This window comes from Lontra canadensis, unplaced genomic scaffold, assembly GCF_010015895.1.
Source record: "Lontra canadensis isolate GAN:19392208 unplaced genomic scaffold, GSC_riverotter_1.0 scaffold3, whole genome shotgun sequence".
Taxonomy (NCBI): domain Eukaryota; kingdom Metazoa; phylum Chordata; class Mammalia; order Carnivora; family Mustelidae; genus Lontra; species Lontra canadensis.
In genome coordinates this window covers 20328267-20345485 of record NW_022630997.1, presented here as the reverse complement: position 1 = coordinate 20345485, position 17219 = coordinate 20328267, and the positions used below count along the sequence as shown (strand labels likewise).

At 40.5% G+C, this 17219-nt stretch overlaps 1 protein-coding gene across 3 annotated transcripts in view; it reads right to left on the bottom strand.

The window, feature by feature from the left end:
- Positions 1-17219, bottom strand: part of ARHGAP19 (Rho GTPase activating protein 19) — a 61744-nt gene extending 44525 nt beyond the window's left edge. For 2 of the 3 annotated variants that reach the window (XM_032883226.1, XM_032883234.1), the window contains exon 1: positions 1286-1395. In XM_032883226.1, the coding sequence (XP_032739117.1) occupies positions 1286-1353 (68 nt within the window). In that variant the 5' untranslated portion in view covers positions 1354-1395. Of the gene's footprint in view, positions 1-1285; positions 1396-17152 lie in introns of those variants that run through there. The other variant, XM_032883220.1, reaches the window with a different exon arrangement.

Genomic DNA, 17219 nt, shown 5'->3' with positions numbered 1-17219 from the left:
TATGTTGAAGCTGGGCAATAGGAAAATATTGACTATATTATTCTACATACTTGTATGTAGAATCACATCTTTCTAGACAAATTTTTTTTAAAAAAGAACAAGTAGCTTTGACCTAAATCTTGCTACTACTTGATGTAAGTATCATAGAAAATCAAAGTTAAAAGTAAAGGTTAGGGGCGCCTGGGTGGCTCAGTGGGTTAAGGCCTCTGCCTTCGGCTCAGGTCATGATCCCAGTGTCCTGGGATCCAGCCCAGCATCGGGCTCTCTGCTCAGCAGGCAGCCTGCTGCCTCCGCTCTCTCTCTCTCTCTCTCTCTCTCTGCCTGCCTCTCTGCCTACTTGTAATCTCTGTCTGTCAAATAAATAAATAAAATCTTAAAAAAAAAAGTAAAAGTTAATTTCCTCGTCAAAGAAGTTTTTGCATAGATGACCAGAACCAGGAGAATTAGTAGTCAGGTATGTAGGCATACAGAGATAGCAAGGACTCTAGTATTTTTTTTTTTAAGATTTTATTTATGTATTTGACAGACAGAGATCACAAGTAGGTAAAGAGAGGCAGGCAGAGAGAGACAGAGAGGGAAGCAGGCTCCCTGCTGAGCAGGGAACCTGATGCAGGGCTTGATCCCAGGACCCCAGGATCATGACCTGAGCCGAAGGCAGAGGCTTAACCCACTGAGCCACCCAGGTGCCCCAGGACTCTAGTATTTAAATGCATGTATTAGGTAACCATCCCAAAGAAGGATAAGAGGCAAAGCTGATCAAAAAGGATAATTTGGGTGCAGGATAATTTGGGGGCACCTGGCTGGCTCAGTCAGTAGAGCATGCAACCCTTGATCACAGGATCATGAGTTCAAGCCCCACACTGGGTATAGAGCTTACACTGGAAAAGAAAAAGGAAGAAAAGGAAAGAGTAATTTTTATTACCTACTTGACTGCTATGATTACTCTTACCACTAGATGGAACTCTACATGTAAGGCGATCTGCTTAGTGAAAGGACCAGAAAGAGAATCCACAGCTGAAAAATCAATTATAGAATACATAATGCAAGTGCTTTTCAGGCATGTTGAACCCATGAATCTGCAAAATTGAAGGCAGTGGGGGAAAAAAACATTATCCTGCAGATGTATCTTTTGGCTGACTGCTACCAAAATGCTACTGCATACCCACAAAACTAAATGTTTCCTCACTAGTGAATTGCTTAACTCGATTTGTTCTCCAAGAACCACAACCTTGGCAACATCTATCAAAATAGGAGCTATATTTAAAGCTGTCTAAATCTGACTTACCACCCTAAGAGAAGTATGCACTCTCTTACTACTTTTTCAACCCTCTGGCTCTGAAACATGGCTTTCATTGTGTTGCTTTCTGGGAGAGCTGTTAATAAGAATACATATAAATATTAAAGAAGTTATTTTTCTTCCTTTTTCTAAATATATATCAAATATATATATGTGTATATATATGTGTGTATATATATATAAAATTTAAACTGGTATCATGAAAGTTGTATATAGAGAGAAAGGATAAAACAGGTCCCATGTGCACAAGCTGGCAGAATTTTTAAGTAACAGAAACAGTTCAAGGTTGATTAGTAACACAAGATTTCTGGAAATTATATCCAATTTCTTAGACAAGTTTTGAAACATTTACATTCTAAGGGCTGCCCTTTGAGTAGTTGTCCACGGTTTTGTAATTAGGATCTCTTATCTCTAATTTAGACTCCAAAAGTCTGCAAAAGCATATCTGACCCCTATATTTGATCTCAAACTCATTTCAAAGTACTTAATTTCAAGGCAACTTAATCTGAATTAAATTAAACTAGTTAGAAATTAAAGAATTCCTGGGACGCCTGGGTGGCTCAGTTGGTTAAGCGGCTGCCTTCGGCTCAGGTCATGATCCCGGCGTCCTGGGATCGAGTCCCACATCGGGCTCCTTGCTCGGCGGGGAGCCTGCTTCTCCCTCTGCCTCTGTCTGCCTGCGCTTGCTCGCTCTCTCTCTCCCTCTGTCTCTGACAAATAAATAAATAAAATCTTTGAAAAAAAAAAAAAAGAAATTAAAGAATTCCTGATTGCTTATCTTTTTTTAAATTATTTTATTAACATAAAATGTATTATTGATTGCTTATCTTCTTAACCTTAACATTTTTTGGAAACCTGACCTAAGATTTTGTCCTATGGAATGACAATGCAATGTCCTCAGTCAAGAAAGCGAATTATAGGGGCACCTGGGTGGCTCAGTGGTTTAAGCCTCTGCCTTCAGCTCAGGTCATGATCTCAGGGTCCTGGGATCGAGCCCCGCATCAGGCTCTCTGCTTAGCAGGGAGCCTGCTTCCTCCTCTCTCTCTCTGCCTGCCTCTGTGCCTACTTGTAATCTCTGTCAAATAAATAAATAAAATATTAAAAAAAAAAAAAAAAGAAAAGAAAGCGAATTATACTTCCTCCAAGTATCAATAACACAAATTTATTGATATCTATTTATGTCAATTTTTATCCTTTTGGGTGTCAAGAGAATTGGTATTAGTTCTTTTTTCTTTTTAAAATTGTATTATTTTTTTTTAAAGATTTTATTTATTTATTTGACAGAGATCACAAGTAGGCAGAGAGGCAGGCATAAGGAGAGGGAGCCCGATGTGGGGCTCAATCCCAGGACCCTAGGATCATGACCTGAACAGAAGGCAGACGCTTAACCGACTAAGCCACCCAGGTGTCCCGAATTGGTGTTAATTGTTGCCATTACCTCTCTTAATTTTTCTCCTTCAGGCAAACGTACAATAAGAAGAAAGTTTATTTGTATTTATTTGTATTAGAAAAATAACATCTTGAACCTGGGTGGGTCAGTCCTTAAGCTTCTGCCTTTGGCTCAGGTCATGATCCTAGAGTCCTGGAATCAAGCCACATCAGGCTCCCTGCTCAATGGGAAACCTGCTTCTCTCTCTCCCACTCCCACTGCTTGTGTTCCCTCCCTCACTATCTCTCTCTGTCAAATAAACAAATAAAATCTTAAAAAAAAAAAAAAAGAGAGAGAGAGAGAGAAAGAAAGAAAGAAAAAAAGAGAAAAATAACATCAAAATTCCCTATTTGGAGAAATTTCTATAAAATGCTTTGTTGACAATACATTATCTCTCTTATTACCTAAAACAACTTTTACCTAAAAGTTGTTTACCACTCAGAAAAGTATAGTCCAAACTTCAGAAGACTCTTTTCCAACAGTCTTTAAATGACACGAGCCTCAGGCAACTAATACACAAAGTACTTCTATGTATGATCAGATTAGGTTACAAAAGACTACGTCTAAATCCGTTTGTTCCAAAGTCCAGAGTCATCCTATCCAAGAGAGACAGCAAGTGCTTTTGCTCTGGCATGTGACATTCATCTCTCACACAACTTCTTTTTTTTTTTTTTTTTTAAGATTTTATTTATTTATTTGACAGAGATCACAAGTAGGCAGAGCAACAGGCAGAGAGAGAGGGGGAAGCAGGCTCCCTGCCGAGCAGAGAGCCCAATGCGGGGCTCGATCCCAGGACCCTGGGATCATGACCTGAGCCGAAGGCAGAGGCTTAACCCACTGAGCCACCCACGCGCCCCTCTCACACGACTTCTTAAAAAGAGCTTCTATTACCTAAGTCAGTAGTCATAAGTCTCTTCATCAACTAACATAAGAAGGTGAAATCACAGTTACTCAGGTGAAATACACAGTTACTCAGTCATTTAAAATCAAACTAACCACGACCTACTGAGTGCTTTGTACTTTTATGAAATTCTAAGGTATAGGTACAAGAATCTAAGCTAAGTTGCTGGTTTCTGGAAGCTTAAAATTCACCAAGCTTTTATTCTTTTTTTTCCCCCACTATCTCTATTTTCCAAGATACAAATAGCCAGCTGCAGGTACAATTAGCACATGAGCACCTAGGAAGCCCAATGAGATAACTTTGAAAATTAGGAAACAATTTTTGTTTTATTGCATTTGCATACACACACACACACACACACACACACACACACGTTAGCCTCTGAAGCATCACTATTTTTTTTTTAAGATTTTATCTATTTATTTGACAGAGATCACAAGTAGGCAGAGAGGAAGGCAGAGAGGAGGAAGCAGGCTCCCTGCTGAGCAGAGAGCCCCATGCGGGGCTGGATCCCAGGACCCCAGGATCATGACCTGAGCCGAAGGCAGACTCTCAACCAACTGAACCATCCAGGCACCCTAATATATGAGATTTTATGGTGTAGGTCTCAATCCTTTATCAAGTATGTAATACTTTTGAAATTTTTTGAAGTATTTCAAAAAATATTTTTAAAAATTTAAACATTCTAATGTCTTTTTAACACTTCTATTTCTCAACACCTAAAAAGAATGTATTGTGCTGGTTAAAATCTTTACGCTGCCTCTGCCTTTGGCTCAGGCCATGATCTCGGGGTCCTGGGATCCAGGCATCAGGCTCTCAGGCTCTCTGCTCATCAGGGAGCCTGCTTCCCTGTGCCCACCCCACTTTTCTGCCTACTTGTGATCTCTATCTGTCAAATAAATAAATAAAATCTTTAAAAACAAAAAACTTTACACTTTAATAAAATTTAGGCTTTATCCTCTGTACAATCTTAATATACATACCCTGTATTTAAATTGTCAATAAAAACGTTAACACAATGATGTAAGTATATGTTTAATCCTGTAACTGTATTCAGCATGAAAATAAAACAAGTGAAGAACTTTTTAGTTATATTATCCCAGTATCTTTAGGTTAATTTCTAAATTAATGAGTTTCTCCCCTCCCAAAAGGTATAATTAAAATATATCTAGCAAATGTAGCTCCCATTATTGCATGCAATTATAAATTTAATATTAATAACTATGTGATTTCTATATTTCATTCATGAATTTTTCTTTTTATTGTTACTGATAGAACCCAGCTAAGACATTTTATCTCTGTTCAGATGACATATTATCTTAAAGCTGTCAAATCAAATCATGTTTTCCTTCTTTATTATAACACGTCTCAGAAACTTGGACAAAGATCAACCAAACTATTCTAATTTTGTATGGGAAAAAATAAGAACAAAAAAAGAAAATTGGAATAATATAATCAGGAACATTTCTAAAGTGGATACAGCTTTATGTGATATCTTGGACATTTACTGTTAAGTTGGGAGAGGTTTATTTGTTATGGATTGGCTCAGATTATTATTGTAGGTTTTTTTAAATGTATGTTTATTTTTGAGAGAGAGTGAGAGAGAGAGAGTAACTGAGCAGGAGCAAGGGGAGGGGCAGAGGGAATCTCAAACAGACTCTCCACCAACTGGGGAGCCCAATGTGGGGCTCCATCTCCCCAACCCCAAGTTCATGACCTAAGCCAAAATCAAGAGTTGGACCCTCAACCAACTGAACCACCAGGTGCCCTTATTACTGTGTTTCTGTAATCTGAGTCCCAAGAAATTAGTTTTATGCTATATAATACACTCTAGTCAGTAAGTAAGAAATTTGATTTATTTGAAACTGATCTATATGCCTTTAAAGGAAACATCTCTTTTCCATACTTGTGTATATAAGCAATATTTTAGTTAAAAAACCAAAGGGTTAATACTTCAGCACAGCTAAATTCAGTAGCCAGGTGACTGATTTTTCTGTGGTTCTATTTCATTCTTGCAGTAATAAAACACTGGTGTCTAGCTTTCAGGTAATAATTCAGCTTGACAAATCACATATATTTAATCTGGCAACTGATACTGTTATTTATTATGTTTTCATCTGATTATCTTAAAAACTATGGCTTTAGGGGCGCCTGGGTGGCTCAGTGGGTTAAGCCGCTGCCTTTGGCTCAGGTCATGGTCTCAGGGTCCTGGGATGGAGTCCCGCATCGGGCTCTCTGCTTGGCGGGGAGCCTGCTTCCCTTCCTCTCTCTCTGTCTGCCTCTCTGCCTACTTGTGATCTCTCTCTGTCAAATAAATAAATAAAATCTTAAAAAAAAAAAAAGCTATGGCTTTATATAGTGTTATAGTTATGAATTTGACACTAACACATTTCCCATTATAAAACATATTATCATCAACCCACTTTATACTTGAATAATTATTTATAAGGTAGAACACAAAAATTGTGAGCATCTGAAAAAATTGTTTTCCCCCCACTATATTACCATAGTTTTATACTTAATTACAGAAAAGAATGATAGTTTTCCTACAAGATTTTAAGTAATAACTAAAGACCACAACACAAAAGATAATACAAGATCATTAACTGCCAAATCCGTGCTACACACAATAAAAGATGTACAAATTCAGAAAGAGAAACTTTCACCCTTATACAGGAGTTGAGATTTGAGGTAGGTCTTAAAGATGAGTAGGGTTTGGACAGTGGAAAAAATAAATAAGAAGTACTTAAATAAGGGGCCCTTTTTTAAAAAAAAGATTTTGTATTTATTTATTTGTCAGAGAGAACGCACAAGCAGGGGGAACAGCGGGCAGGGGGAAAGCAGGCTCCCTGCTAGGCAGGGAGCCCAATGTGGAACTAGATCCTGGGACCCTGGGATCATAACTTGAGCTCAAGGCAGAAGTTTAACCGACGGAGCCACCCCAGTATTCCAATAAGGGGCCTTTTTGTTTGACTGCTTTTTTTAAAAACATAAAATGCGTTCTCCATATATTAACGGCAAGCCCTTTTCAAAACATAACCTTAAATAAATGGGGGTGTACAGAGGGTTCACTAAGATTAATGCAGTGGACATCTGTTATTTTTTCATCCCCAACATCTATCTTCTCCTTCCTCTGATAACATCATGCCAATTTTCTTTTGGGCAATAACCTCTCCCCCTCTTTCAGTGGATGTGGTTTGGTGGGTTGACCCTACTCCCTGGGCAACAAGTGTGAGCACAAGACCCAGGCTTAACTAACCGAAACAGTCTATCCTCCTCATTGATTGAGCAAAGGCCCACAAAGTCAAACTAGAAAAAAAAGACTCAACTCCAAGATTCTTGCTGGATGCTAAGATTGTTAAACCTTGTGGTCCATTACTGCAATCTTTGGTGAAGAACTTGGCTTTTCAAAAAGCAAATACACAGGAAATCAGATCTAAAAAAGTAAGAGGCAGATGCCTAGTGACATTGAGTTGAGAATTTCCATACGGATTAACCATGCTTAATCTAGCCCCTGGACTTTCCAGTTTCTTGAGCCAATCAATAGCATCTCTTTGCTTAAGCTAGTTTAAGTTGCTGTCACATATAACTGAAAGAATCCTAACAAAACCATGTTTAAAATGTCAGCTGCTAGGGCGCCTGGGTGGCTCAGTGGGTTAAAGCCTCTGCCTTCGGCTCAGGTCATGATCCCAGAGTCCTGGGAACAAGGCCCACATTGGGCTCTCTCCTCGGCGGGGAGCCTGCTTCCTCCTCTCTCTCTCTGCCTGTCTCTCTGCCTACTTGTGATCTCTGTCTGTCAAATAAATAAATAAAAATCTTTAAAAATAAAATAAAATGTCAGCTGCTAGGATAAAGCCGAGCCCCTCTTTGGTCGTTTTGGTTCTTCTGCCTCCCTACCTCCTTCTTGGGAAATCTCTGTTCTCTGAGATCACTTCTTTTTTTTTTTTTTAAAGATTTTATTTATTTATTTGACAGACAGAGATCACAAGTAGGCAGAGAGGCAGGGAGAGAGAGAAGGGGAAGCAGGCTCCCTGCTGAGCAGAGAGTGCGATGATGCAATGATGCGGGGCTCGATCCCAGGACTCTGGGATCATGACCTGAGGCGAAGGCAGAGGCTTCCAGGCGCCCCTCTGAGATCACTTCTTGCTGGGCTCATTCTCACCACTGCCTCCAAAGCCTGCCCCCGTGGCTGTGGCAGGCAGCCTCTACTAGAAAGTCACCCTCTCTCTCCTTTTTTAATTTTTGTCTGATCTCCTGTGCTTCTCCCTGCTGTACCATTTTTCCAACGCTTCTCAGTTTTTCATAAGCCAGTCTTGGTTTTCCTTACAGATGTGAACTTCTGTTCAGCCAAATGCACCAATCGCAGCATATGGCATACAGCCTTTCTTTGGTTCTTCAGCTCAACTCATTTCAGCAATTTTCATTGTCTACATTATTCAAAAATTCTTTTTAAAAAATAGCAAAACCATCCATGCAGCTGAGGAGCTCAGTCCATTAAGCATCTGCCTTCAGCTCAGGTCATGATCTCAGGGTCCTGGGATCAAGCGATGGGAGCCCAGCATTGGGCTCCCTACTCAGCTGGGAGTCAGCTTTTCACCTCTCTCTCTGTCCCTCCCATGCTCATGCTCTTGAGCTCGCACTCTCTCACTAATAAATAAATAAAACCTTTTTTTAAAAAATAGCAAGTAACTGACGTTGATGTTAAATCTAAATTCCGGACAAAAGGGTATCACTCTGATAATTATAAAAACTACACTTGTTCCAAAGAATCAGCCACAATACCTAGTCCTAGAACAAACCCCCCCAAATTACTGTACATTAGACCTTGGCAGAAATGCAGTAACTCTTTTGAAATTATATATATTTCAAGATCATTACAAACACCAACTTCTAAAACTTCATATATGGGGCGCCTGGGTGGCTCAGTGGATTAAAGCCGCTGCCTTCGGCTCAAGTCATGATCCCAGGGTCCTGGGATCGAGCCCCGCATTGGGCTCTCTGCTCAGCGGGGAGCCTGCTTCCTCCTCTCTCTCTGCCTGCCTCTCTGCCTACTTGTGATCTCTGTCTGTCAAATAAATAAATAAATAAAATCTTTAAAAAAAATAAAAATAAAAATAAATAAAAATAAAACCTCATATAACTACCTATCAGAAGTTCCAGGTAAAATGATAGGGAAATGTGAAACTAGCTTGCTCAAAGACACACACCAATTTTTTTTTTTTAAGATTTTATTTATTTATTTGACAGAGAGAGATCACAAGTAGACGGAGAGGCAGGCAGAGAGAGAGAGAGAGGGAAGCAGGCTCCCTGCTGAGCAGAGAGCCCGATGTGGGACTCGATCCCAGGACCCTGAGATCATGACCCGAGCCGAAGGCAGCGGCTTAACCCACTGAGCCACCCAGGAGCCCCGACACACACTGCTTTAATTGAGAGGAAAGTATCAATAAACCACACACCCTCTGGGATCTTTGCAAGTTTGAAAATGCCAAGATCAATAAGGTAATACTAATTACTTTAAATACCAGCATGCCTCAAAAAAATAAAATACAGATAAACAATAGTTATTAGGTTAAATATAACTTAACAGTCTTGCTCCAGGTTCTTTAATCCAGGAAACAGTCATTCTATTTGGAAAGCATATAGACTTTTACAAACTTACATGCAAATAAGTGTGTCATTGCAAATTTAACTACCAATCATTTTCTTGTCCTCACTGACTTGTTCCTTCCCCTCCTCCTCCATTCAGATCCTACACACTAACTCCCATACTTGTCTATAAGAATCAGGAAGTGCTGCAGCAAGGGAAGCACAGAACTGGAGGGAGATGATTCTCCACATGTGCCAGTTATGGATTTAAGGCCTCTCACCCATCCTTGCCTATTCTGCAAAAATGAAGCTGGAACCTTTAAATACATTTCCTTCTCCAGTTGGCACAATGTTGAGCATTATTAACAAAGAACACTGGAGACACACTGCAGGAGGAAGAACCTTTCCCTTTCTGGTTCCAGGGCGCTCCGCTGGGCAAGCTCCTGCAGTAGGCAAGCTCCGCCAGCACCCAGTCCCCACAGCAAGGGCAGCGTCTCGTGATAGCCTCCTGCAGTCTACAGCTCTCAGCAGCATCCATAAACCAGTAGCTTCCCTCCAAGACACCTCCCTATGAACGGCTTTCCCCAGTACCCTCAAGGGTGGATTTCTAGTAGGTTCTATAAGATGAATTTCCAACAAATTCTACCACAGCAACTTTTCTGCCATTCAGTGTGATAAACAGCCATGCCTTAAACAAGGTCTAGACCTCTTCCTTGTACATTCTACTTCAGCCCTTAGGATTATAGTAGATTCTTTTTTTTTTTAATCAAGGTATAATTAGCAAATAAAATTGCAAGATATTTGAGGTGTACAGCATAATGAGTTTGATATATATATATGCTAATTGTGATTATCTACTGTTTATATAATCTTTAGAGATCTCTTTTCTTTGTTCAAATTACTGTATAATTTCTGTGTGCTAGTTGAACCCTGACTGATACACCAAGTAAAACTAGCAAACCAAGAGCACAAAAGAGATGGACTCTAGCATTTCTAGAAACAACCTATACTAAAAGATGGTTAATAAAAGTATAGTTAAGGGGGCTCAGGCAAGGTAACCAGAGAGCATCTTCAAGAAAATGCTGATTTGGGGCCCCTGGGTGGCTCAGTGGGTTAAAGCCTCTGCCTTCGGCTCAGGTCACGATCCCAGGATCCTAGGATCCAGTCCCGCATGGGGCTCTCTGCTCAGCAGGGAGCCTACTTCCCTTCCTCTCTCTCTGCCTGCCTCTCTGACTACTTGTGATCTCTGTCTGTCAAATAAATAAATAAATAAATAAAATCTTTTTAAAAAAGGAAGAAAATGCTGATTTAAAAAAGAAAAAAGGGGCGCCTGGATGGCTCAGTGGGTTGAAGCCTCTGCCTTCCGCTCAGGTCATGATCTCAGGGTCCTGGGATCGAGCCCCACATCGGGCTCTCTGCTCAGCAGGGAGCCTGCTTCTCCCTCTCTCTCTGCCTGCCTCTCTGCCTACTTATGATCTCTGTCTGTCAAATAAACAAATAAATTAATTTAAAAAAAAAAAGAAAAGAAAAGAAAGAGCAATAATCTAATCAACTGTAATATGTCCCTCCCAAAGATAAAATGGGACAAGCTAAGGGGCACCTGGGTGGCTCAGTTTGTTAAGCATCTGCCTTCAGCTCAGATCATGATCTCAGGGTCCTGGAATCAGCCAATTGAGCCCCAAATAGGCTCCACCACTCAGTGGGGAGTCTGCTTCTCCCTGTCCCTCTGCCCCTCCCTCCAACCCCCCCCCACCCTGCCCCTCTGCCCCTCCCTCCAACCCCTCTCTCTCTCAAATAAATAAAAGTTAAAAAAAAATGAAACAAGCTCATATACCTACCTTGTATATTCTTCATGCAAATTACCAAGTTTGCATTTATCAGTTGGCTTCTTGTGAACCCAAATGGAGTTAGTCTCCTCAAACCCATCTAATGAACAAAATAGTGTCTCGACTTGAAATAACAACAAAAAGACTGCCACTCTCTGATGACCTTCCCCACAACCAACCAGCAACCTCCATCTTTAACATTTGTTAATTTCACAAATGCTACCAAAGGTTAGAAGCAAAGAAAAGTAAGCCACTTACTGGTTTATGAGGATTAATTTCAAAGATTTTTATATTTATTTTTGCGAGAGATTGAGAGAGAGAGAGAGAGAGATCTAGCATGAGCAGGAGGGGGTGGGCAGAGAGAGAAGCAGACTTCCCCTGAGCAGGGAGCTGGACATGGGACTCAATCCCAGACCCCAGGATCATGACCTGAGCCAAAAGCAGACACAACCAACTGAGCCACTCAGGCGCCTGAATCTTAAAATTCTATTCTTCTTCCCGTCTTTCTGCCAACACTGGCCCTGTCTATAAGTATAATGACCCAATTCTCTAAGCCAGGTAACTGATAAAAATATCAAATAAAATTACTCAGGTTTAAGAAAGACCACTGAAGCATCTATTCAAGATTACCCTTCAGAGAGGATTTCAGCACAAATACAAAACTGGATTCATATATTTTAAATCATGTTTACCCACTTGTGCATGTGAGAACAGGCAAGTCTTCCTAAGATCAGTAAAGATTCCATCTATCGCTTTTCTTGAAGGGCCAAACTGTTGTCTTATTAGAGAAAGAACACTTTAATTAAAAAAAAGTCAGGAAATTACATGTTTACTAACCAATATTCCATATCTAAGTTGTATGTAAATTAGCAGAATATAAGATCCTTTCCCCATCTATGGGCACCTCCCTAATCCTCCAAAACCACTTGCAAAATGGGATGCAAGCATCCAAAAGTCTGTTCCTAAGTTTCCTGCTGTTCCTAAGTTCCAGAAGCAGGCTTGGGCCCCAAAACTTTGACACTGCTGACACAGGAATGACAACTTACGACAAATGACAACTTATGACAAACGTTATCACTACCATAGCTTGCTTTGCTTCCCTACAACCCTGTACATTCCCATTTGCTTTTCCTGGTTCGCAGCAGGTTTCTTTTTTCACTGAATATTGAGGTTAAAAAGCCTGTGACTTGGGGCGCCTTGGTGGCTCAGTGGGTTGGGCCTCTGCCTTCAGCTCAGGTCATGATCTCAGGGTCCTGGGATGGAGACCCAAATCAGGCTCTCTGCTCAGCGGGAGGCTGCTTCCCCCCCTCTCTGCTTACTTGTGATTTCTCTCTCTCTGTCAAATAAATAATTAAATAATCTTAAAAAAAAAAAAAAAGGCCTGTGACTCTTTGTCATCAATTTTCCCACTTCATCTAATAATAGTTAGCACTTTCTTTATATATCTTTTCAATTCAAAAAGTACCCTACTGCCAATTATGTGGAGAGGTGGCTTTAATTCCTTCCTGCTTTATTTTTTTATGATTTTTAATTTATTTTAAATTTTTTTTATTATGTTAGTCACCATACAGTACATCATTAGTTTTTTTTTTTTTTAAGATTTTATTTATTGGGACGCCTGGGTGGCTCAGTTGGTTAAGCGGCTGCCTTCGGCTCAGGTCATGATCCCAGCGTCCTGGGATCGAGTCCCACATGGGGCTCCTTGCTCCGCGGGGAGCCTGCTTCTCCCTCTGCCTCTGCCTGCCTCTCTGTCTGCCTGTGCTCGCTCACTCTCTCTCCCTCTGTCTCTGACAAATAAATAAATAAAAAATCTTTAAAAAAAAAAAAAAGATTTTATTTATTTATTTGACAGAGAGAGAGATCACAAGTAGGCAGAGAGGCAGGCAGAGAGAGAGAGGGGGAAGCAGGCTCCCCGCTGAGAGCCCGATGCGGGGCTCGATCCCAGGACCCTGAGATCATGACCCAAGCCGAAGACAGAGGCTTAACCCACTAAGCCACCCAGGCGCCCCTTTCATCATTAGTTTTTGATGTACTGTTCCATGATTCATTGCTTGCATATAACACCCAGTGCTCCATGCAATCTGTGCTCCTTTATACTCATCACCAGGCTCACCCATCCCCCCACCGCCCTCCCCTCCAAAACCTTCAGTTTGTTTCCCAGAGTCCATAGCTTCTCATGATTCATCTCCTATCCCAATTTCTCCCCCTTCATTTTTCCCTTCCTTCTAAAGTCCTCCATGCTATCCCTTATGTTCCACAAATAAGTGAAACCATACAATAATTGACTTTCTCTGTTTGACTTATTCCACTTAGCATAATCTCCTCCAGTCTCATGCATTCTTTGTGATGGCTGAGTAATATTCCATTGTGTGTACGGACCACATCTTCCTTATCCATTCATCTGTTGAAGGGCATCTTGGCTCCTTCCACTTTGGCTTTTTCTCTCTTTGGCCTTTGAAAGTTTTAACTATTTTTATATTGCTGTTGGTAAAGTGGATAGCTTCTATTTGTGGATTCCCCCTCAGAACTGTCCACTTAAGAGTAACTTGAAGGTATAATTAAAGTTAGTAAAATTTTAAAGCATTATTCTACCTGATAAAGACCAGAAACAGAGGGGAAAAGGTGTTTACCATCAACAGGTCAAAAGAGAAAATTCTTTACAGGCAGAGCAATTGTTTTTTTTTTTACACTATTTACTTATTTGAGAGAGAGAGAACACACAAGCAGGAAGGTCAGGGAAAGGGAGAGAAAATCTCAGACAGACCCCACACTGAGTATGGAGCCATACTCAGGCTCATGACCCTGAAATCATAACCTCAGCGGAAACCGAGACACATAACCAACTATGCCACCCAAGCGCCCCCAGAGCAACTTTTTCTTATTTAATTTGATTAAAACAATTTAAAGCATTGCTAATTATTAGGAACAGGCTTAAAATAATGATGAAGAAATAGAAAGCTAGTTCTTCTTTATGGAATGAATACAAGGTGCCACACCATCAATAGAACATTAGAAAGATCTTCAGGGAAAAAAAATAATATGTATGGTATTAATCATCACAAGGAGTATTTTATGTCTTAGATAGGACTATTATTCATTCAGTATTGACCATCTACACAAAGCTAAGCATTGGGAATATGTAATAAAAATATACGTGTGTCCTGCCCTCAAAAAGCCTTACAGAAATCCAAATTCTCTTTTACAACATGAAATTAATAAAAGAGTTTCAAATTCAGATAAGATTCTGTGAATACCTGTTGATCACATAACTAATACTAGCAATTAAAATTTAAATTCTGGGGCACCTGGGTGGCTCAGTGGGTTAAAGCCTCTGCCTTCGGCTCAGGTCATGATCCCAGGGTCCCAGGATCGAGCCCTGCATCCGACTCTCTGCTCAGCAGGGAGCCTGCTTCCTCCTCTCTCTCTCTCTGCCTGCCTCTCTGACTACTTGTGATCTGTCAAATAAATAAATAAAATCTTCTTAAAAAAATAAACAAAATAAAATTTAAATTCACTTGGCAACATTGTTGAAAGAAATTCAAACTACTCCTGCTATACAATAATGTTTTGTGTTCTTATCTTAGTTCTTATCTACCAGGAAAAATCTTCTTATCACAATTCAAGATTTTAGAGCAGGATGAGAGATGAGCTGATCGAATTTAACAATCACCTCTACAGTTTCCAGGCAAAAATGATCAATCATTTATAGGCACCTCTGAGAGTGAAAAACTCTTCCGTTTAAGGTATCAACACATTCAAACATGTCTATCCCGGCTAGGGAAGGAATCCAGTGGCCCCTCATAAACCCAGCTTCCCAAGACTTGGAATCTCCCATTCAATACAAAGGGTACCAAGGGACACCAAACCAAAGGGTCTGCACTTTACACTGTGACAATGTAAATAAGCTCACTCTACTAAATTCTATTATATGTAACCAGTTTGACATGTAAGGTTTCAACAGTGTGGCCAGATCACCTGGAAATTCTTTCTAGGAAAAGCTACATTTTGCTGTGCCTGTAAAATTATGATTTCATAAACTACAGATCTATTCTGTTCTTTAGTTCTACCAGGAAAAAGAAAATCTATCATGTACTGAATGGTTATTACCTGCTAGGCTCAGTGCTATGCACTTTAAAAAGACTGTCTAGGGGCGCCTGGGTGGCTCAGTATAGGTTAAAGCCTCTGCCTTCGGCTCAGGTCATGATCCCAAGGTCCTGGGATGGAGCCCCACATCTGCTGAGCAGAGAGCCTGCTTCCTCCTCTCTCTCTGCCTGCCTCTCTGCCTACCCTCTGCCTACTTGTGATCTCTGTCAAATAAATAAATAAAATCTTAAAAAAAAAAAAAGACGACTAATTTAATCCTGACATTCTCCAGAGTAGACATCTTATGTCCATTTATAGATAAAGAAATTGAAGCACAGAAAGGCTTAAAAATTGGTCTGAGTATTTTATTCTTTTTGGTGCTATTGTAAATGGAATTGTTTTCCTAATTTCCTTTTCAGACAGCTCATTGGTAGTATACAGAAATGCAACTGATTTTTGCATGTTGATTTTGTATCTTGCAACTTTACAAAATGTGTTTATTAGTTCTAACAGTCTGTTAGTCTTTAGGGTTTACTATATATAAGATCATGTTGTCTGCAAACAGGAACAATTTTAGTTCTTCCTTTCCAATTTTGAAGCTTTTTTAGTCCCTTTTCTTGCCTAGGTGCTCTGGCTAGGACTATCTGCCTCATTCCTTATCACAGTGGGTTATTACCTCACACCTGTCACGATGGCTATTATCAAAACAAGAACAAAAACAAAAGACAAGTGTTGGTGAGGATGTAGAGAAAATGGAACCTCTATACTGTTGATAGGAACGCAAAATGATACAACTGCTAGGATAAATAGTAAGGAGGTTCCTCAAAAATATCAAAATAGAATTACTGTATGATCTAGCAATCCTGCTTCTGTGTATTTAACCAGAAGTACTGCAATCAGGATCTCGAAGAATTACTAGCACTCTCATGTTCACTGAGGCACAATTAATAATCACCAAGATTATTAATGTCCATGGGCAGAAAAATGCAATAGCAAAATGTGATATATACATAGAATGGAATATTACTCAGCTTTTAAAAGAAAATTCTGCAATAGGTGACAACATGGGTGAACCTTACAGACATTATGCTAAGTGACATAAGCCAGTTACAGGAAGACAAATGATTTCACTTACATATATGAGGTATCCACTGACATGAGATTATCTAAAATAGCCAAATTCATAGAATGAAAGAGTGGAATGCTGGTTGCCAGGGGCCAGAATAGAGGGAATGGGGAGTTACTAATTAATAGGCATAAAGTTCTAGTTAAGCAAGATGAATAAGCTCTTAAGATGTACATTGTACCTACAATCAACAGTACTATCTTGCACACTTAAAAAATGTGCTAAGAGGATAGACCTCATGTTAAGTATTCTATATATATTTTTTTTTTAATTTGACAGGGGTCACAAGTAGACAGAGAAGCAGGCAGAGAAATGCGGAAGTAGGCTCCTTGCTGAGCAGAGAGCCCGATGCGGGGCTCAATCCCTGAACCCTGAGATCATGACCTGAGCCGAAGGCAGAGGCTTAACCACTGAGCCACCCATGCGCCCCTCATGTTAAGTATTCTAAAGCATGGTAAAAAAAAAATCTTTTAATTGGTCCAAGAACTCAAACCCACTTCTAACGGACACTCCCTTGCTCCTACTTTAACACAATAAACTGCCTCGAAGCAGATTAGAATGTACTAAGAGGACTCTTCTCCCAGCACTGTGTGACGTTAGGGAATTCGCTTAACAGCTCTGAACTTGAGTTTCCTCACCACCAAAATAAGTCTCAGCGCAAAGACAACTGGTCGGTCTGCAGTCTTGGCCACCGGCCGACCTCGCACGAGCATCCGCGGGACCAAGAGGAGGTCAAGCTGGATCTCAGCTCCTGAGCCAGACCGCAGGCATGAAGGGGCGAAACGCTGCAGGAGAAAAGAACAAAGCCTCGCCCCGCTGGGTCACTATGACCCAAAGGAAAAGCGTCAGTACGACCAGCCCACGGCCTCGTTTCCTAGGTAGCTGGACCAAGAACTCGGCTCACCTCGGGCGGGAATCACTGGCTGGCACCTCCCCTTCACCCTGCGCCTCAGTCGCCATCTTAGTCAGCA